The sequence below is a fragment of the Planococcus citri genome, chromosome 2 (genome assembly GCF_950023065.1).
Source record: "Planococcus citri chromosome 2, ihPlaCitr1.1, whole genome shotgun sequence".
Taxonomy (NCBI): Eukaryota; Metazoa; Arthropoda; class Insecta; order Hemiptera; family Pseudococcidae; genus Planococcus; species Planococcus citri.
In genome coordinates, this window is record NC_088678.1 from 45,376,411 (window position 1) to 45,399,697 (window position 23,287).

The 23,287-nt window shown below is 32.4% G+C and overlaps 3 protein-coding genes across 3 annotated transcripts in view; 2 read left to right on the forward strand and 1 right to left on the reverse strand.

Moving 5' to 3' along the window:
- The first annotated feature begins 865 nt into the window (after positions 1-865).
- Positions 866-2,501, forward strand: LOC135836065 (small RNA 2'-O-methyltransferase-like). The gene has a single exon (XM_065350653.1). It carries the CDS (start codon positions 997-999, stop codon positions 2,125-2,127), a length of 1,131 nt encoding a protein of 376 aa, XP_065206725.1. The 5' UTR covers positions 866-996; the 3' UTR covers positions 2,128-2,501.
- LOC135836066 (tubulin-specific chaperone C-like) lies at positions 2,331-4,372 on the reverse strand. Its single transcript, XM_065350654.1, has 4 exons — positions 4,129-4,372; positions 3,998-4,042; positions 3,229-3,907; positions 2,331-3,135 (listed from the first exon to the last, which is right to left on the reverse strand). Exons 3-4 carry the CDS (start codon positions 3,630-3,632, stop codon positions 2,505-2,507), a joined length of 1,035 nt encoding a protein of 344 aa, XP_065206726.1. The 5' UTR covers positions 3,633-3,907; positions 3,998-4,042; positions 4,129-4,372; the 3' UTR covers positions 2,331-2,504.
- Positions 4,373-5,888: 1,516 nt separating this feature from the next.
- LOC135836067 (uncharacterized) overlaps positions 5,889-23,287 on the forward strand; it is an 89,674-nt gene continuing 72,275 nt past the window's right edge. The window contains exon 1 of the mRNA XM_065350655.1: positions 5,889-6,087. The gene's annotated coding sequence lies outside the window, so the exon portion shown is untranslated. The remainder of the gene's footprint in view (positions 6,088-23,287) is intronic.

Consider the following 23,287-nt stretch of genomic DNA (forward strand, 5'->3'; position numbering starts at 1 on the left):
TGAAAAAATAGAAACTGCGGAGGACGAAAAATCTAAGAGAAAATGAAACAAAGTTGCAAATACATAGGTACATATAAACCTCTGGATGTGAATCTTTCTATTCCTCCAAATCTTTTCTCTATCTTTCGAAATTACAGTTTGGGTTTATGCAGAGTCCTTCACTCCCTCGAAATGTCTACCTCAGCCTGAATTCAATCAAAATGCAATATGCAGAAAGAGCTGGCAGAACTTATGAGATGGACCGAAACTCGAAAGTGCTTAGTAAATTTCAAGAGACGAATCATTTTATAAAATCCCTGCCAAAAAATTGATTATTAAAAGATGTTTGTGTAAAAAATGAAATGTTTATTACATTACGAAAACAACTAAACAAGTTGCTTATTTTATTTTCAAATATAATTGTAGGATACCTACCGATCTCACATGATCTGTGTCTGTACTCAGTGTTTTACTGTCGTATCTCATATCCAGTATTTGATTTGTATTAAAATACGTATTTTTTTTCGATTAGGTAACTAGAGCTTTTTGCTTTTTACGAAATTCAAAATTCAAACTTGACGGACAGGTTCAAACCAACTTCAAAGTTCAAACTAAAGCTCTTTAATACAAGTATGGAAATAGATTATGCTCTTAAGAAATTCTTAGAATTTTACGTAAGTTTTAGGTACTGCGCACGCATCAAATCTGTCACACTTTACAACGTTGCACCCCATTGGTTGCTTCACCGCGTGACGACACCAACGCGCCATGCGCAGTACGTATCACATACGTAAAATGCTATGACTTTCTTAAGAGCATAATCTTTTTCCATACTTCTTGTATTAAAGAGCTTTAGTTCAAACTAGAGCAAACCTGTCAGTTTTGCCGTCAACAACAACAAAAATGTGATAACAAACCAGTGATAAGAGAGGAAAATCAGATCGTTTTTTTTCATTTTTTTCCACCAGTTTTTAATTTTAATTTTTATAAGTTTAGTCAAAATGTGAACTGCAAAAAATGGAACAGATGAAGGATGAAGAATTGATGAAAAAATATCCTACAGATTGTTTTTTTTCTCCAACTACTCGGAATCTTTCTACAGTTATCAAATTTTCTCCTCGACTTAGTCTACAAAGATACATCACCGTTCTACAAGTAATCAGAGATATCAATGAACGACGCTCTATCAGCGATGTAACAGAATTTGGTTGCGGTTCTTTCGTATTTTTCGACAACTATTTATCCAGGTGTGATTTCATCAATCATGTCAATCAGATAGATATCAACAGAGAAAGACTAGCAGGAGCTCTGCATATGATACGAGCAAACGAGTGTAATAAACTGAGTAACACGGAACGCGAACCTCTGAAAATAGATATTTTCGAAGGAAACGTTGCTAAAAAAGATAGCAGAACTCAAAATACCGATGTAGTTGTTGCTATCGAAGTCATTGAACATTTATTCGAACAAGATCTTCGTTTATTTCCTGTAACCGTTTTTGAATTCATTAATCCGAAAGTAGTCATAGTAACAACACCGAATCACGATTTTAATATTTTATTCGATAACGGAAATAAGTTCCGCGATGATGATCATAAATTCGAGTTCACAAAGGCTCAATTTAAACAGTGGGCAACTGAAATCATTGACAGATACCCCGAATATGATGTCAAGTTTTTTGGAATCGGAGAACTACCCAGTGGATGCTCAGAAGAAATAGGTTATTGTACTCAAATGGCAATTTTTGAAAAAAAGGAAACCCACACTGCTCTTGAAACAAGTGTAAATGTACAAGAGTATGTTTTAATTGGCTCTTTTGCCTATTTCACTCAAATCGACGAGACAACTGACGAAGAAAAATTATGGCAACGAATCGATAATTTAATAATCAATTATACCGTCGACGAAGAAGATTTATTGTGTATTGATAATGAAGAGTGCCAATGGGGATATCGATTTCTATGTTTACCATTAGATTTGTTGTTGAAAAATTGTCAAATGAAAGATATTAATGAAGACGATCTAATAGCTGTTATAAAAAAATTCGGTAGAATGTATTCGATAAAATATTTTGAAAATTACGGAAATTTGTTGATAGTTACCGATGAGTGTGAGCAACAATGTGGTATTCATTGTAAAGAGATTTGACTTTTTTGTTTTTCCATCTGAATACTTAGTATTTGTATTTTGTACGAATTTTATTCATGCTTGTTTCTTATACTCGTTGTTACCTACTTAATTTTTTATACCTTTTTGTGTGTTAATTGCATTTTTCAACATGATTTTTTTTTTATTGAGTTGTTTGCCGTTTGATTACAACACTAGGAAAGTGTGTGGTAAAATCAAAAAAATTCTGCGAAATAGGAAAATTTTAATTTGTTAAAAACACATTCATTAATTTCATTTTCATTACATATTACGAATGTTAACGAGTTTTAAATAATAGTGGCAATTATGTTATATCAAGATTCAGTGTACTGTGGAAAAATAAATTACTGAGGTTGAAAAAGTGCTCTAAAATACGTTCAGCTCCATTCTGTTTTTCTTTCATTTTCTTCGATTATTTTCCAGTTCGGCGAAGGTACCGATGAAAGCCAATTGAAATCATTAACCAGATTCCAATTATTCACAGCCTTATCTAAATTTACTTTTTGGAAATGTTCATCTATGCCGTCATAATTCCAGTTATAAGGAGCGAAATAAACCGTTTTACAATCTTCAATTATAGCACGACTGGTAACGTGAACGTAAAATTTCGTATCAAATGTATGATGCACTCGGAGCTGTTGACAAGCAACGACGAATGTACAGTTTGTACATTTATCTACGAATATAGACGTGGAAACTGGTCCACAAAGAATCAAACAGTCGGTTAAAGAAACAAAATGAACTGTATTCGCTCCTCCATCAATTCTGATCTGGCAGGATTTCAAATCACGAAAAGTGACATCTTTCAGAAATACTTCTTCGTGTTTCAGCATTAAGTTCTCATTTTCTCGTTGAAAAAAGCCAAATTCGTCGTCCAATTTCAGGACGTACTTCTTGGCGGGTTTTTCAATAACGGGAGTAGCGTCGGGCTCGTCTTGAACATTACTTGGGAATAATTCCTTATCGCCGGTTTCATTTTTCGCATTCTTGGAACGTAGTTTCGTAAAGCTAAAAAGAAGGAGTTTCATTAGATTAGTTACATAGGTATAAAAAAATATAACTGAAACACGTGAACGATGTAACTACAAACGCAACACATACCTGAATTTTTTCTGAGGAATTAAACTTTGCTCCAGTTTTAACCGTTTATCATTCATCTCTTGGTATTTTACTTGAAACTGCTTCTTATGATAAATCCTTAATATGTGAGAAGTTAGTGAAATCATTTTCTGCCATTCTTCTAATTTACAATAGCTGGAATCGAATAATTCGGGTAACGATTCTTTGGGGACATTGGCATCTTCGATTTGGGTTAGACAAGATATTATTTCTTTCTCCAATTGTTCAAATTTATCCAATACGCAGTTGATATTTTCTTCTTGTAAGCTTTGCATCGCCTTGCTTTCTTTTCGTTTCTCCAATTTCTGTTTACGCTCTTCATTTTTCTGAGTTAATAATCGTATTTTGCGCTCTTTCATGGATTCCACTGAATCTTGATCACTCATTTTGAAAATATATAACTCTACAACTACCACTAAAATTTGTGAAAAAATTGAAAATATGACGATAATTTTACAATATTTACGTACAAACTATCTTTTATCACTAACTAGACTAATCACTTCAATCAAAACAGCCAATTTGCATAATATCGATTGATGGTATATAACCAAATATTATTTCAGTCATTTGATTTTGTTTTCAAGCTTCCACCGGCTCAAATCACTCTCGTATGTAATTGGAGGATCACACTTTGATAACTTATAAACTGAATAGAATGCTGGAAAATAAAATGAAAAAAAGTTAGATCAGCTGAATGTAAATGATGCAATGATGCATGCACCTTCTTCGAAGAAGCGGCTTAGCTTACCTTTTAAAACAGGCTGGCAACGGTTATGAACGGCAAGTCTAAAATCTGAAACATAAATAAGCCGGAAAATTACTATCAAATGAAATGACAAGCATTTCATTTACATCAACAGCAGGAAGAAACCAATTTACCTGAAGATCTTAGCATGTTCGTCCATATGTAGTAAGAAGTAATAAGCCCGCCAACATTTACAATCGTGTAATAACCGAATAATGTTTTACCTTTGATGAAGGAAGTCACTTTGATCGGTTTAGGATATTTTTTCATCCCGAAAATATGATCATTCGGTAATAAAATTGAAAAATTTTCAGAAAAACTCCCAAATTTTTGTTCATTTTCTTCTCCTCAGACCTTATCATTTGTTATCAATTTTTTCAACAAAAAAAAATCAAAAAATTTTCATCAGTTTTCGCTTGTATGTCGTTTCGATTTCAAAGGTGAACAAGATTTTTCGAAAAGTGTCGATTTCTAGTTGTATTTTTTTTCAGTATACTTTTTTGGGAGGAGGTGCCGACGGATGAATTCTGAATTTCTGTCTGATAAATTATTTAATTTTTTTTAAAAAATTATTAAATAATGTATATTAATTGATATGTATTTTCACTATTTTCAGCTAAAAAGTGAAAACTGCTTAGGAGCTGCATGAGAGCAGAAGGTAACGACTAACGAGTGATCAATTCCGATTATAGGTACAAACAAAAAGTAGATGACATCTACTTTTTGTTTTTCTATTTCTACTCATGTACTCAAGTTGGTAGAAACTATGTAGAAACCTAGAAATATGTAGAAAGTAGAATAGGTGATCAGGAGTTCAGGACATCACTGATGGGGCTGTACATTAAAACATTATTTTTTCCAAAAAAATTTCTCGTTGGGAGTTTTTTTGGGTTGGATTTTTTACTCGAGTAAAATACCCATGGAGAGGCTGGGTTTATTTCAAACTCAGTGACCTCCATTTAGTAGGGAGACCTTTTTCGTATTAATTTTCTGGTTGAATTCAGCTCACAAATCACAATCGATGAATTTTAATGGTGAAGGGTGGGGGGGGGGTGTGTGTTTGAACTTTGAAGCTTTGAAGAAATTTAGGGTTTGCAATTTAGATTGCCTACTCTCATCTGTTGATCTGTAGTCTGTAAACTGTTTACCCAACTTGCAGGTGATAGAGAAGATGGGTATGATCATATCAAACACCCTTTACTCCTTGAGAAACCACTTGAAATGTCCGCCTTTGATTTGACCGAGTCGACGATTTTTGGAAAAAACATGGTGTGAAACTCCAAAATTGACCATTTTTGGCGATTTATACCTAATCGTACTTACCTTGAGAAAAATAATAAAATCCAAGTCAAAAACCAGACCGCCATCTGTTCATTCTAGGTCTAGTACTGACTATACACAAAATGAAATTAGCAAATCGAGGTTGCGATCGAGTCTGAATAGTTGATATAAAATTTGTTCGGTAGGTATTAGATAAGTTTCAAGTGCGAAAAACTTGGGTGATTATTCTTATTTAGCCTAAGTATTTGAAATTTGTTCGATTTTTAAACTACCTATAATTTTTGTTGTTTGCCTATTACGAAATTCGAAAAAGGACCCCATTGCTAGTGAAAGTTGATAAAGCTTGGAGAATTAAAAGTAAAAAAGATTCTGGAATTATTTGACGGACTCTTGCGTAAAACACATTCAACGTTCGAATTCCATTATGAATAATTTTCAATTTTTTTTTACAGCCAAAGCTTCGAATGGTATTGCTCTTGCTACATGATAAAACTTGGCAGTAACTTTCAATGCTTCTCAATAGTTCGGCTGCGTAAAATGTACGTATTCGGGTAGTTCCGGCTTAATTCGGGTAAAAAGACAGGTATACACTTTGAGGTTATTGTAACCCTGGCAATTGAGCACTTTTGCTTATGCCTGTTTTAAGAAAGGTTGTGAGTGTTTAGTGGTGGAATTTCTGAAAATTTATTCTCGTAATTCAACTTTATTTACATATCGTTACTTTAACTTTTCGTTCGTTTATCGTCCTCTAATTAATGATAATTATTGTTGGAATATTCGTCGCAGTTTGTTGAAGTACCTATACTTACAGGGTGAGTTCATTTTTTTAAAATTAATAATTTGTAATCATACTCTTTAGCATCAAAGGTTACAATATCCAACTCGTATGTTATTACGAGTATAATGAAAATACCAAGTGGTATAAATTTCCAAGTAAAATATAAGCTTGTGTTCACGAAGAATGTATTTCGGAAAGTGTTGGCAGTAACACGAAGGGATTAAAATTACCCGATGTGAAAATATTTAGGCAGGAAATAGTCGCAGTTTATTATATCCTGTTCGCTATGTTTACCGCAAATTCTGGCCAAAATTGGCGAAATCTCAGCTTCGTATTCTGCGATTGGAAATTGGTATTCGAGTTTATTATTTCAGTATGCGTGCGAATCTACGTATGATTAATATAGGTAAATATTGTTTAAATAAATAGGTACTTGATAGGTTAGATTCGAGTTTTTTTTTTTTGAATTTAATTCTAAATTCAAGAAACACAATGTGCTACGTACCTAATTTTATCAACCCCCCCTTTTTTTTACTTTGATATAGGTAGGTATCTATAGTCGTATTATTCGGTTGGGAAAATAAAGTTTTTCGAGTTCGATACAACTACAAGAAGTGTTCATTTCTAGATGTTAGAAAGTTTTTAAATGTTAGATTTCTTAGTTTACAGTTTTGTGTTCTTCTCAGCACGCCGAAAGCTTTTTGGAAAGATACTCATGAGATAGATAGTGCTCGATAAAAGATGAATGTTGTTTTGTAAGGGGATTTTAAAATGTAGCAAAGTTTACAATTTCGGATGGCAAAAATGATTGCTTTTACGATGGGTTTTTATACTTGTGAATTATTGAATTAGTTTTTCTGTTTAATCTGCGTGTTTCCACATCTACCTAAGAGTTATCTTTCTTCTACTAGAGAAATACTCGCGTTTTATGTGAAGGAGTTTGTACTCTTTACCTTGCCTGATGTTCTTCGTCTATATATTTTCTAATCTGTAATGTTTTGTGTGTACCTAACTACCTAGAGCATTTCACTCATTTTACAGCGAAGAAGTAGCGAATGGTAAATAGTTTTAATAAAAGAGTAAAAAGATTCGTCGTCGTGTTTCGTAATGAAAATATTTTGTTACTATGCGGACTGACTAAACTCTCGTCATGTTGCATTTGCATATTAAAAGAAGTCTAATCTCGAAGACATTTAAGAGTATAGAGGCAGATTTGTCGTCTTTAAAAGTGTATTATCAAGTGCAGCGAAATGTGGTACACTGGGTATTACTCAACTATTATAGCTAGGTAATAATTAAGTAGGATTTCTGCTAATGAAATATTTCAAATTATTCACTCGTCAGACGAAATCCTACTAATTTTCTCATTTACCATTATTTCAGTTTCTATAGAGAATGCTTACCCACCTACCTACTCGTTAGTTTCAAATTAGTCGACTTTAAAGTAGGCAGCTTCCATTATAGGTAACCTTATTTCGATAGGATAAGTTTGAATATTTTTTCACTCATTTGAAAATTCGTCTCGCGGATCGATTACTTTGAATAGAATAGTTTCAATGAATTCCATTTGAAATTATTTGATCGTACCTACTATGTGAAAGTTTCGTCTGTTCGATGTTAACTTTTAGCTTGCATTTCGATGTTTAAGTATATTTATTCATTAAATATTAAAACGACATACCTAGAAGGATAACATTTGGTAAAAAGAAAAGAACGGAAATGAATTATTTTTTTAGTACCTATCTGTTTTACGATGCTACCTTTATAATAAAAAATGGAAAAGCTTTTGCGATGTATTTAAAGTATTAGTCTGTGTACCTAGGATACCATTATAGTCTAATGCTTATATTTCCTGCTTCTATATTTCACTTTTAAATATTATTTTGTATTTATTTTGAAAAATATCGTCTACGATGGGTACCTACTTATTCTTCGTTTACTGTCATTTTCAAAGTTAAAGGTACCAATATACCACTTACCTATTCAGGCGCTTTTTTTATATGAAAATAAAAGACGTCGGTCGTAATTAATGGAATCTTTCAGCTTTTTTGAAAGTGGTTAAATTCATCAACGTTAATTTCTGAAACCAGCATGTATAGTCAATGACTAGGTACCTTACCTACAAACTTTATTTTTTCACATTTTAAAGAATTTTTTTGATAACATCAAAAGATTGAATTAATTAAAAGCGTTGTCAAGTTGAATGCATCGGATTTTTTTTATTCGACGAAGAAAATTGCTAAAAAAGTTAAGAGGCTTATAAATTACAGAAAGCTATGTGCATATAGATTGGTGTATTTTTGTGGGTTTGTTTCATTTTTTTGTCATTTTGAAAAATTAAAATGAAGAGTTTAATTAAGTACATTTACCAACAACAATGGAGACATTTTTAGCTCAGCACTAGAAATTAATAGCTAGGTAATAGTTTATTCATCCGTAAATCGAAGTTAGTATATTTCAATAGGTAGATAGATGTTAATTTATCGAACGTCGTTGTTGGAAGTCAGTAAACGATATGAAGTTTACAAGCCACGATACCCGTCAATTTGTTTCCATATAATTATACACATGTTCTTGTTGTACCTACGTGTCGCGATGTTTCAATACCAAAGGCGTTTTATTGAACAATTTATGGGATTAGCTGCGATGATATTGCAAATTAATTGCGATAACTTATATACAGATAAATAAGGTACCTATCTCAAAATTACCTGGATAACTACATAGCTACTTACCTATCTTTGTTATAATCAGAATCTTATTTCATTTTGTTAATGATTTTTTTTTTCAATTAATATGTTGACTTTTTTTTATCTATGTGAAATTTGAAAATGAAAGATGTTGCTTGTTGCATAAAATTCATGTTTTGTTTTGAGTGAATTATGTATTAAATATTTTATCAAAAATATAGCAATCAAAGATTTCGTATTATAAAAAATATCATGATAGAACAATGCATTTTCAGATAAAAGCTGGTTTGTCATAAAACTATTTAAAATACTGTTTTAAAAACACCTAAGACAGAGTTGTATTAAAAAAATAGAAAAATTTGAAACTTTTTTCATTTAAAATGCCTTTTTTCAGCAATGCAAAAAAAATGTTTTTTTTTGTTGTTATTTTTTGTGCCTTTGAAAAAATATTAAAGAAAATTAATCATCTAATCGGCAAATTTCGCATATTTGTTACCATACAGCTGTTTTATAATTGTGATTTAAAACTTTTTTTTTGCTTACAAATTTTTTTCTAGTTATTTTTTTATTTTAAATCAAGAAAAAAACAATAAAAACACATTTTGAACAAGAAATTTGTTTTCTGTTCTTTAAAAAAAAAAAACATTAAAAAAACTTGAAAAATGAAAAAGTTTCATCATTACAACGTTATGCAGGTTCTATTAATAATGTTTTAATGATGTTTTATTATTTTTTTTACAATTTTTCATAGTAAAAGTAGATTTTATAAGCCAGATAAATAGAAACAAAATTTCAGGATGTGAAATTGCATTCAAGTACAGTTTCATTTTTTGTGGGGGGGGGGGGGGAGGGAGGGACTTAGTTCTGGGAATGAGAAGTTGATTCATCTTTACTTGGCTCTGGAGGAGAAAAAACTAATTGAATTTTATTTATAGCAAATTTCACCCTCTACTAAGTATTTAATTTTATTTCCATTTTTTTTTTTTTTTTTTTTAGTTGAAAAATAATAAGTAAACTTCTGCGCCTAATTTTATTTCTGAGATTTCGAAACGATAAATTTATTCACTCTTGTTACCTATATAAATTTATTTTAAAAGAAAAACACCGGTTTTACATACCAATAGGCCTACTTGGGTGGAACATTTGTTTGGAATTCACATAATTTATGTGCATAGAAAAAATATTTTAAAAAATTTGAATCAGAACATCTTATAGTATGATGAGATTTGACCTTTGATATATCTACATTTACAAGAATACGAATGCATAAGATACAAACAAAGTTCAAATAGGTAACATAAATTTATATCAAAGCATTACGTCCATCTCGGTGTAGGTGTATCCGTCTAAAGTAGCCTTTATACCTGCTTACTTGCTACATTCGTAGCACAAGTAAGGTCAAAATTTCTGTAGGAAATATACATACAAATGTATAATAAAAAAGCTTTCACACGTAAACTAATTTGATATATATCCTTACAGTGTATAGTATAGTTATAATAAAAAATACATGAGAACGATACAATATGGCGAACCTTTACATATATGTGTGTATGAGGAAATGTTAGGTATGCATAGAAAAAAAAAAAAAAATGTTAGAGGTAAATGTACTTCGGTCACTGATCCTTGCTGTCTTTTCAAGGAAACCTTATACTATACATACTATATGTATAGGTATGAAAATACGAACATTATACATGCCTTGTCGATCAAGTCGGTATTATTTCTGTTTGTTTTCAATATCTCTGGTCGAATAAAACTGTCACGAATACCAACTATTTAAATTATCCAAACGTGTTCTTCTATATTTTTTACCAACTGATCAATAACAAAAATAGAATATTAAATTAAATCCGACTTGGTAATTAACAGATTGAACTCCGTTGTTTGAATCAATAACACGCGAATAATGTTACGTTATTTTCGATAGGGGGAAAAAAAGCTTTCGAATAGGAAAAAAAGAACCTTAATCAAATCATTTTTATAGCGCATAATACGCGAATCTATTACGTAATATTTTTTCCCTTATTGCCTACAGCAGCGTGGAATTATTTGTAAATATTTTTTCATTCAATGAACGAATTAAGTTTTATACTCAATGGTGCTGTGGTCGTTGTATTTGATAGAAATGTGCTATCGACTAACTGATGGATTTACTTTGGTTTACCGAAGTAATTTTGTAGCTTTTGTATTGCTCGATGTTCTTCTAGATTTCTATCGGTTCGAAACAGCTGTTACTGAATTTTCTTTCAAATGTAAATTTTCTAAAGCAACAGACACAGATGATACATATAAGAAGGTGTTGTAGAATGTCTCGGACTACGAGTAGATTTATTATTGTTTAATGAGAAAATTTGGGAAACATTTGATTGGCCGAATGTTTGGATTTTCAACTAGAAGCCTATGGCGTTTACCTATAGACTCGTACATAGGCTACCTAAACCTATACCTATAATATTACTCGGTGAAGCAGAAAGATATAAAGATTTGTGGAATTTCCAGCGTACGAGAACGACAATGTAAACATACATAATAAAGTTTTCCGCTCACACATGCGATGGAACGAATGAAAATGCTAGGTAGGTATACGTTAGTTGGTGTTTAGACCTACAAGACAGCAATTCGCATCTCCGTATATATTGTACAAACTTTACGAGATATGCAGTCACTTTGTAAACGTTTCGTAACAAATATTACACTTAGAAAATGTGTTAAGTTGTCCGAGTGTAGAACGTGGATTCGTAATTTGCAAAATGTCACACTATACCTACCTACGTTTTACACGTGTGTGACGGTGCTTCGTCGTATAGTTGGTATATTTGTGGTTTGAAAATCTTGGTGTTTTTCTTCATCATCCTCTCGTACGCAGGATACTATCACTATGTATCTTATACGTACATAGTACGTACATACATACTGTATATAGACACACTAGACACGCGTTAAAATAAATAAAAAAAAGGGAAGTGAAACACTTTTTTTATTGGTTTCTCGTGATCGGAGGAGCTTTTTACGTGCATTTTGATACGCGAGGGTATAAAAAAAATAAAGAAGTTTAAGTAGGTGGAACAGAGTACGGTGGTATGTGATGAACAGAGGGGCCATGAGGGATGATGCTTTTCGAAGAATACTCATCTCGAGATGCCCTTTTGTAACCTTTTCTACTTCATCTTTACACTCTTTTGTTGAAATGCTAAAAATCGATTTCGTATACGACTGTGTCGTCTTGTTAGGCTCGTTAATTTTTTTATTATCGTTATTATTCGTGTGTAATGTAGGTACGTGGGTACTGGGTACCTACTACCTACTGGGTATCTGCTTAAATAGGTTGATACTAGTTATACGAGTATACGAGTGTACTTTTAATAGGATATCAGACCTAACAGTCACGTATAAAATTAGGTATAATCGAAGCAGCGTGGTTTTAGAACGCGATGCGTGCATTTGACGCACATGCAGAATATTTTACGATGATGATGATCGAATGTTTTTGTTTCAAATGCCATATATATACTAGGTATACATATTTACTCATTGTGCTGATTCTAGCCTTTGTTTCGATTGTGTTGTGTTGTGCTCCAGATACCAGATATTATGCTTATTGACGTACCTACTAGTTTACTCGCTATGTGTCTTGCAAGTTTCATAACCGTTGAAATTACCCTTGCAGGGAGTTCCATTTGGTTATAGACTGAATCGAAATGGTGGGTATCCAAATGATAGATGACAAGAACAATAATTACCTATTATTATAATTACTATTAGGTATATGTATATCTTTGTGATAAGACTGATAGGTAAATCGAGGATTATTGGAAATGCTAATAGTTTTGTACTAAAGTTCAGAGAAGTTCTTGTTCTGATGTTTCTTGAAGAAAAAAGTTTGGTCTTTCCAATGGTGCAATGGTCATTTTTCTATATCTAGGTTAGTTTGGAAATCATGCGTGGATTTGAAGTCAGTTCGGTTGAACAGAAATCGCAAATAATTTGTTCTTTAAAATTCTTGAAAAATACAAAATTTATAGGAGTTACCTAGGTAAAAATATCTCATTGTAAAATGCAATTTTTAGAAAATTTAAACAATTTTGAAGATGAAAAATTGTTTTTGAATTTTTTTGTGAATTTTTTGCAGACCTACTACTGAGCTTTTTTTTTGTCAAGAAATATTTATACAGGTGAGGGGTTCCATGGAAAAGGGGCCTTAGTCAATTTTTTCCTATTTATTTTATTTTTTTTTTTTATTAATTCCACCATATTTAGTGATACTTATTGAAGTGTTCTTCCATGAAAATAAAACGAATTGGAAAATGCTCATAGAAAAAAATTTTAAAGTCTATTTGAACTTGTAAAAATCAGCGGAAAAAAATTGACTAAGCCTCTTTTCCATGAAGCCTCTCATGTTGTTTTATACCTAACTGGTTTGACTTCCTTCCATCTAATAAGTAGGCAATTCATGCTGAATATAAGTCGGTATGTTTGCCCACCTTTTGCATTGACGTGGTTGGAGTTAATATGACCATTTGATGATTTTGATCACATGAAAAAATTTCATTCCTAAATTTTTTTAAGGCAATTCTAAAAGCTTTTATCATCATTATAGTTGATTAGGAAGGGAGGCATGTACAACAAAACATCTGAAAAAACGTGTTCAAAAGTCGAATATTTTAACCACTTTTCTTGAAGACCTCAAACATCGAGTTTTCCTCTTTACAATCTTCATTCTCGAAAACAAAATGAAAACTTCATTTCGTTTTTGAAGAGATACCTGCACAAACTTTTTATTTAAAGAGAAACTGTAGGTAGGTAAATAACTTCATTTTGAAAAAGAATATAACTTTCATATTAGAAGAAAAAAAATGAAAACTCCATTTTTGAACAGAAAATACACACAACCTTGATTTTTGATTTTTTTTTAAGAAAGTGAAATTACCATATTTTTTGGAGGAGGAGGGGGGAGGGGGGTTCCTTCGCACAGGAAAACTTGTGGAAAAATACTGTTTTGTAAACGACTCATTTTGGACTTGACTTTTCGGGAAAAAAACATACTTACTTACCTACTTTTGAGGAGGAAGGGGTGCAAAAAATTTTCAAAAGACCTTAATTTTTTTGCCCCTGGCCTATATTGACTCTCTGCGGCTCTATCAATGTTTCTTAAAGAAAAAGTTGGGTTTTTTCAACAGTACAGTCCCCATTTCTGTGCAGAAAAAAAATTCAAATTTTCTTTTCAGTTTCAAAATTGTTTAAATTTTATTTAAAAATACATAAATACCTAATAAAAATGAAAAAAATTCTTTGCAATAATTTTATTGGACGGTTTGAAGATATTTTTCTTAGGATAAAATCTGTACGTAGATTTTTCTACTTGCAAGTTGGACAAAAGGTGAAAAATAAATGTAATTTTGTTCATTTTTTGACGTGCTACCATGCAACTATAACCGTAGATTAGTTCTGAATGGTAAGCATGTAATATTTTCCCCCCTTAAAGGCAATTTATCCTTTCAATTTTGGCAAAAATTTGGGATCATGAGGTTCATATTGTGACTCTGAGGAAGAAATAAAGGCGGTTTTCCAAATTCATAAATAACAAAACAATTTGTAAATACATTTTTATCATCTCTGAAGACATCAGATGGAGTCACTGGTGAGGGGCAGAGAGAGTCATAAGGGGTCGGATGGAAAAAATTAGGTTATATTCGTTATACACACATTTGAAAGCAGCGATGGTGTTGAATGGAGAGGGCACTGGGAGTTTTGAGATAATTCGGATCTAAAAATCACTACCTCTAAAAACATATGTATGTATTATAGTCGATATAATGTATTGAATGATTCGATATTTTTTTTCATCTTGCCTCAAAATTGGGAAATGGGCGCTACTTTCTATTGAGAATGTTTATTTTGAAAAAACGATATTTCAAATCATCATGAAAAGCGATAATTTTGAATCAAAATGGTACTTCGCCTTCAAAATCACATGCAAACCGTAGTATTTTGAAGATGTTAATAAAATTGCATAACCAGTTTGCCGTAAATACGCGAATATTCTTTTCGTGGCTCATTTTCTTGTGAATTACATAGAATCCAAAAATAAAGTCTTGAAGTCTAGAATTTTAATTTCATCCGTTCTTTTCAGGATTTTTTTTTTGATAGTCCAGTTTCCACCACAACTTTTCTGGGTATGGGGATTGAGTCTCGGAATTTTCTCGCAATAGCGATGCTTTTTGCCGAACCTTGAAAGCTTGTACTTCAAAACTGATTAAACTTGGAGTAAATATGTTCGTGGGTTTTCAAAGAGTATAGATTGTGGTATGATCGTGGATTCAAAATCAACAATCAAAGTTTGATAAGTTTGAAATTGAACTTTTACTTTTAAACTCAATTTGATCCTTATTAAAGTGAGTTTTTAACAAACTCATTTCCAAAGTGAGATCTCAACGATTTAAATCCTTCGAAATAAGGACATACAAACTCTCCTCAATCTTTATCAATTTTCAGAAAAGAAAAAAAAAATGAAACATGAAGTAGGTAGCATGTAGCATATCTATTGATTGTTGCCAATTTAAACGTGCCATGTTCAAATAATATTTGCTCGTTTTTTCAATCCGACTTCATCATTTCTCCCTTCTGCCTCCTCTCTTTTTTCCAACGGTCTTCTAAACGTTGTCAAAATGTCTATAAATACTGAAAGAGGGGAAATTATAGTCTGTGAAGGTATAAGTATATTTAATTATCTACTTACTTTTCAAAATCGGAAAATATTACTTCGATGAAAATAAGTAGAACAATCTCGCTGAAATTGCGATAAAAATGTTCGGATTATGAGATGACACTTACAGGATGTGTAATTGAACCGGGACCATCGAGATGAAGAAATCCCCAAAAGATGTGAAATTGAAAATTTTAATCAATTGAAATTATTTGTGATTGAATGGTCGAATCATTTTTAAAATTTATTTGGATCAAGAAGATGTTTTCTAGAGCTAAGCAAAATACTCACATTATGGAATTATTTTTCATTCTCACCAATAAAAAATATATAGGTAATTTTTCCTGTATCTTGAGACATGAGTCCAGCAGGTCACCTGAAAAGATCGTTAAATGGTTCCCAAAATTATGAACTATTCCTTTTTTTTTCAACACGAAAATTATAAAACGAAGAAAAAACCGACGAGTTTGCAATTTTCGTCCATTTCCGACCTTCCTCTTTCCATTCAGGACAACCAAGCAGCAGCTTCACATAACACCCGAGTGAAGTGAAATCACGCCGATCCTCGTGAAATTCGACGATAGAATTTTGCAACCTCGTCAAACGACCACATATTGCAGACAAAAAGCCTCCGAATAACGATTTCACGCCGCGAATATGAAATTTATTGCGGTAGTTTCGTTTCGCATTCGAAAAGATATCCTGTTTTCGAAGGCGAGCTTTATCTGCAACATTTAACAATTAAGCGTAAAATGAAACTGTGGAAATTCTCGACAGCTTGACAGAATGCCACGTAATTAGGTAATTAGTTATTGACACTTGGTACAGAAACCGATAATGCCTCCGGTATTAACCCTTAAAATAACAGATACCGTAGCGAGCGTACGTATATGGTATATGGAGCCATTATTAAGTATATGTACCTATGTATACGAGTATTAGGTAGGTTTACAAGTACAAGTATTATACCAACGCTTTCATATTACGCAGGTATACTTTTTTTGTCGCCAAGTAAGGCATTATGGTGGTTCTATTTCGTTAAAAATGATTACCTACTCGTGGTAGGTAGGTATATAATTAGAATTTTTATCAACGCTTTGCTGTGATGAAGATAGACTTATGGTATGTTCTTGTTCACTGTAGATGAATGAAAATAGAAGGACATTGGAAATGAATAAATTTTGTCACCCTCATCGTGCTTATAAATCTCGGTATTTTCCGTTTAGGTATGCATTTTCCTTATCGCCAACTATATAAATCACGTTAACCACCCACCGACGAAGAAATTTTCACTCCATTACTTCGCGAATGCAGAGCATATACCTACCTAGCGCGAGCAAAGTATTCTCGAAAATTTTACGACTACCAGTTAAACACAGAAGAAAACGGTATCGTTGTAGTTTTCCTATACTTACCTACTCTGAAATTCGAGCGAAAGCGAAAAAATTGCGAAACGTTAACGAGAGACACGTAGAGAGACGTTTTGAAAATCGAACCGACAACTCGGCTAAAAATCAAAAAATATAAAGTGAGCAAACGACGTTAAATTAAAAACACCGCGATGAAAGAAGTTTAAAAAGGTTATAATGCTTTTGAAAATTCAATTAAAAATGACATTATATTAAACGGCCTCGTCGTATTCGAGATACGGTGAGTCGAGTCGGTGACATTAAACGAAATTATTTTCACCGCAATTTCCAGCACCAATTTTCCATCATTTGCGATTCTAAATCGAGTAAATATACTAAAGCCTGTTCGACTCGAGCGAAATTTGCACTAGATAGGCGAGAGAAAACTTGCCATAACCCGAAGACAATTATTATACCTCGTAAATATTACAGCATCGATGCGACAAAAAAGAAAGTCACATCGACTTAAATCCATCAACGATGGTCGATAATACTCTCGAGCTTTATACATATTATTTTTCTTCTTCCATATCTACCAACGATGCGATTTTTTTTCGCGAGCTTTGGCAGATTTTCGACGATACTATTTAAGTTCCTACCTATCGTAGAACTACACTCTTATCTGACCATTTTTTCGGCTTTCGTTTTTGACGTTTTTTTTTTTCCTTCTCTTCTTTACTTACTTCCTCGCTCATCTTGGGTTCGACTTTATTCTGTTTATTTCTTTTTTTATCCTCTTAACGATATTCCGGTCACGTGAATTTCTGCTGTACCGTTTACTCTTCGTTAGTTTGCGCCAATTTCTTCTTCTTCGATTGCTCTTGAATTCTTGTATAAGCTTCGCTTCATCGAAATTACAACGGCCCGTTGTTTTCGAATAACCGGCTCGAGTTTGATTTTATTTATTTTCAACACGTAAAATCACCATCTAACCTCCCATAATCTCGATTAAATGGCGATATCGCTTCGGCGGAAAAAAATTTTAAACTCGTAGATAACGGAAATATGTTCATTATTTTTACGCTAAATTGTCGAATTAATTTCGTAAAACCGCGGTGATTGCCTTTTTTTCATCATTTTTTTTGCTTTTCTGCTTTTTAGCTCGTTCGGGTGTTTTTTTTTTTTAGAATCGATTGCAGCTGAATTTCGTAATCGTACGTTTTCTTCCGACAACGTATAGATAAATTAGATTTCTAATGTTTTAAAAAAAGTTTTAAAAAAATGTTTTTTTATTCTTGAAAAAGCTACAATCGAGATGAATTTTTTATATGTGAGGGAATCAGCAAAGAATATTGATGCAATTAATTAGGTAGAGCTAAGATTGTGGTTATTTATTCCAATATAGGTATACCTACTTATCTGAAATAAAAAAGAAACAACAACTTGAGAATTTAGAACTAACTACAAGCACACCAACAAAAATAAAAAATAGCCAAATTTGCCCCACAAATACACAATTATGAGTCCTAAAATCACGAAGATTTCATCGGGTTTAAAATTAATAGAAAACGAAGCACATTTACCTCAAACCATTGTATAAGAAGCGACTGAAATTTGGAGCTTATAAGTATCTTTCAGTTAGCGAATTTCGATAAAATGACTTAACAGCTCACCATCTCGCAAAACAGAACGACATCCTAAAACGGAAAATTGCCGCAAAGATTTCGCTCGAAGAAATTAGAAAAGAGCAAGTTCAAAGTTCTCTTTAAATCTTGCCTGGTAGAAAGTACATCCTTTGAAATCACGCGATACGCCATAAAATACAGTAAATCTCGAAGCCCCAACATTCAATTAGCATCGAAATCGAAAAATACCCACTTCAGTTACCCCAGAACGTTGCCAGGTTCGTTTTGATAATTACTTAGATACGTTATTTTCATCCGGATTACCAATACGTTCGTTTTCTTTCCCTCAATATCCATTATGAAGAACGCATTACACGCGTCGACCTAACAGAACCTAGAAATGCCTACCGCAACAACTCAATATACCACTATTTTTGTATTATAAATATATGTACTTATGTGGTAGGTGAGGGTTGAGGGTACCTCTACCTATACCTATTGTTAGTCAGGATTACACGATATTAGAGCTTTGTTATAGAGCATTTTTTAATGATAAAACAAATCTAGTTTTTCATTTAAACAATTATGTACGTAGCATACCTAATAACTAAATGAAATAAATTCTATTGTTGATTGGATTTGAAAAAAAAAATGCAAACCCTGTGAAGTGTGTATAAAAACTTATCGATTTTTGATTTTTTAGTTATGTATAGTAAAATGAAACAAGATCATCTACAATTTAGAGACCCATTCATAAGGCAGATGAATCGATCGGAATGAAATTTTAATAACTTTTTGAGCAACTGTTATGTCTACGTTTTCATTGAAAGGGATGCTGGGTCACCTCAAAATTTATTTATCAGGTACGCATAGAATGTTTCGATGTACCTCTTGCAAGAAAATCTAAAGATCAAGTTCATTTTGGAGGTGTTCGATTCATATGAAAACGACACCAATATTACGAAAATAGCTCAACTTTACATATAGTAAAAATATTAAGTGGTCGCAGAGGCACCGGAGGGGTGTGGATAAGGGTAGCATAAAATATTTGACTTCATATTCGTGTTCGGGGTGTTTGATTCATATGAAAATGACACCAATACATTATGAAAATAGCTCAACTTTTAATATAACAGTAAAAATTTGAGGTGTGGCAGAGACACTGGAGGGGTGTGGTTGAGGGTAGCATAAAATTGGACGTCATATTAGTGTTCGGGGGGTTCGATTCATATGGAAACGACACCTCGTTTGTCGTTTACCAAAAACAATAATTTACACCAGAATCCATTTTTACCTCCCCCTGTAAGTTTTTTCAATTTTTGACCACGACCCACTACAATTTTTTTTTGTTGAAAAAATGTATGTTTTTTAGAGGTCAAAAACACACTTAAAAATGCTATTCCCATTTTTGTGCGGAATCATGGTCATCGCTAAAACAGGCAAACAAAGCTAAAAATCGCCATTTTGAGGGGAAAATATGGGGGAAGGGGGGGGGGTGAAAATGTTTGTGGGGATACCTCTTATAGATGTTTACAACATACCAAAAAATTAAAAAAATCGGTTCACATGGGGCTGAGAAAAAAAGTTGTATTGTAATTTCAAAAAAAGGAGGTTTCTCAAAAACGGGGGAGGGGGGTCTGGGGATCTGGAACTTTCAGGACGGAAGGTGCTCAATGGTACCCACCTTCCATGCAAATATCAACCCTGAAGCCCTCGGGGGCAAATTCGCCATACTTATCCACCTATAACCTTTGGTTTGTTCCTAAATTCGACCTCTCGAGTCGATTGGTAATGGTTTCGCAATTCCGCTGGAGGCTCCAGAACGGTTCTAAATCGTTACCAATTAACAATTGGGAGGTCAAAAATACAATTTTAGCTTTCCTCATTGGCACGTTCGCGAACGATGAATATCCAACTTTTTTTTGTGATTGCTGGAGAAAGTTTGGGTTTGAACTGACATAAAAAAATTTTGAAAGAAGTGTTTAAATCGATCAAAAGGGACATTGAAATGGTAAATCCAAGTTAATAGGTGCTGAATTTCATTTTTACATATACAGCGTTTTTTTTTGAAAACTGGAGAATCCGAAAACCTGCTGGAGGCTCCAGAACGGTTCGAAACCATCTCCAATCGACTCGGGAGGTCAAAAATAGGGTACAAACCAAATTTAAGCGTTTTATGGTAATGTGATTAAATTAAATTTTTTTTTTCATAAGAAATCGACCAAAGAATATTTTAAAATTCGTCAAGAATAGAAAAATAAATTTCGGTTCCTGAAATTTTTGCTAACGGTGTATTTTGAGAATTTCTTTCGAGCCTCCTTTGTCCAATTCAAAAATTTTGATGCAAAAATAAAATTATTGAATTGATGGTAAAAAAAAAGGAGATTGTGAATAAAAAACGAACAAAATAAAATGAAAAAAAACAGACTTAATTTTAGATTTTAAAGCGAAGAATATAAACACGAAAAAAGAATTCGTGTATTTGCGGCAAACTGATTATGCAATTTTATTAACATCTGCGAAATACTACAGTATGCATGTAATTTTGAAGGCAAAATATGATTTTGATCCAATTATTTAAATTATTTTAATGATTTTATTTTATTGAATTTCATTTACAAAATTTCAATTTGAAGTGTTATTTCTATTTATTAAAAAAATTCTGTCAGACGTATTTTAAATTATAATAATTATTTTGTTTTGTTGTTGTTGCTGTTGTTGTTGTTTTGAATATTAATTGTAAATAGGTAAGCAAAAGTAAAATTTGAAACGTTGGAAAATCAAAATAAATATCATTAACAAAAAACAAAAACAAAACAAACAGGCCTGAGCCAAAAATGTGTTTCAAGCTCCAAAAAGTTGGCAATTTAATCCCTTTATCAAGACTACAAAAACAACATAGAAAATTTTAATATAGCTTTAATCAATTTTTGGATTTTTTTTTGATACAATAGTACTGAGATTTTTAATGGGGAAAAAATCATCATATTCAAGGTGTCAATTATGGTTTTCGAAAATATGGACCTAGTATGCCTAAATCTTATAATACCTATTAAAATAAGCCTTGTGATGTAGTTGACTATCTTCCATACCACCTATGGCTGTAGCATTATCTTCATTTCTTCATGCGAATTACTCGATGCGGACTGCAAATTATCCCATCAAGTCTGCAGATACGAGTACTAAAATAGTTTATCCGAGTGTTAAGTGGAATTGGGTTTCACTAGCATTGCATTATTGATTAGTGTAAGTATCAAGCTTGAAGCATTAACGCGTTGAAGGTTATCCTCTTCACCAAATTTCCAAATACGAGGTAAAATTAAGAAATTTTTTCACTTACGTCGAAACTAAAAGTTTTGACTCGCAAATGGAGCAGCATTATCAATTTATTTCACCGAGTGAGATCGACTTAATTATTAATTTCAACAAGTTCAACGCGATAGCAAATAACCTGTATAATCTTTACCAAATGATGTGAAAATTGGTACTCCTATATCGCTATAAAATTCGAAATTTTGAGTACCTAGTTACCTTTATACATATCTACTTACTTCGTCAAAAGTTGCTTATTTCTTAATTCGCGATCTGCTGCGTGAGGTAGCTATATGTCGAAAAATAACTTACGTAGGCGAATTAATAAAATACTTACCTTCGCTTTTTTTCAAACTGCGTTTAGCGAATTTGCTTAATCTTAGCAGTTTTATAATCTGAAATTCTTCATCGTCTAAATTGCAAATTGTTATATTATAAAAGGGATAAACGTCGAATATCCGGAGATAATAAATGGTAATTTATGAGCTGTATTCTGGGAACGGACACAGCTTTGGATTTTCAAAAGTACCCTGAAATTTGAAATATTATACATTTGCCAGAGGAAATAATTGCTGGATTTCATAATTTATTTGCTAGCCTATAATTTTAGCTATTTTTACTGTTTTGTTGGATCCCATTCCCCCCCTCATCTTCATCTAAACAAACACGCGGGAGAATTTTTTTATTGATGTTTGAGAGAAGGGCAACAGATAATATGGGTCATATGAATTTCCCACCATTTTGAATCAAAAATGAAACGGAACGCTATTTTACTCTCGTAAAAAAGATCAAAGATTAAAAAAAAATAAATGTTGATAACTTTTGCGAAAGCAAAATAGTTAATTATAAAATTCAGCTCATTGAATTCTTACATTTATAATCAATCGAAAAACCTATATAGGCATTCAAAGTACATGCATCGAAAATAAATGAAAATTTTCTCAAAATAATACAATTTCACGCGAAATTGAATTATTATTTCGATCATTTCGATAATCGAGAACGCATTATCAGTAAAATATCGACAATCGGGCAATTCCACCTATTAAATATTTTCGTTTTACGGCGTAACATTAGGCAAAACATTAGTCGTATTCGTATTACACATAAACACTAACGCATTCTCTGGGGAAACATTAAAAAATCGTGCGTGCGATGCCTGTTTAAATTAAGTTTTATAGTTTTTTTTATTGGATTTAAGCCAGCACTTTGGTGTAAGATGTTTGCGTCGGTTCTTATATAGTTTTTTTTTCTTTCTAAAGGCATTTCACACCATCGAGCTGAAATTACCTACTCGGATTGGTGAAAATGGTGAAAAGTTGTGATCCTAACGACGATTTCTATAAGCATTTCAAGGTAGTACCTACAAAAATGATTTTATTAAGTGGGGTTGCTAAACATTTTAAAACAATTTAATTATTCGCTTCTATACCTACATAAGCTTATTATAAGAAAAATGTTTCTTCGTTATTGTTTTTTTTTTCTTAGTGATTTTTACTTTTTTTCTCCCTTTATCGAGCAGATCCGAGTTCGCTTTTTTATTTTATTTTTT

What these genes read in the sequence shown, in the direction of transcription:
- LOC135836066 (XM_065350654.1), bottom strand. Translation starts at nt 3,632, where the DNA reads ATGAGTGATCAAGATTCAGTGGAATCCATGAAAGAGCGCAAAATACGA. An exon ending in ATTCCTCAGAAAAAATTCAG is followed by an intron (nt 3,136 to 3,228) that starts GTATGTGTTGCG and finishes CCTTCTTTTTAG; the next exon opens with CTTTACGAAACTACGTTCCA.
- LOC135836065 (XM_065350653.1), top strand. Translation starts at nt 997, where the DNA reads ATGGAACAGATGAAGGATGAAGAATTGATGAAAAAATATCCTACAGAT.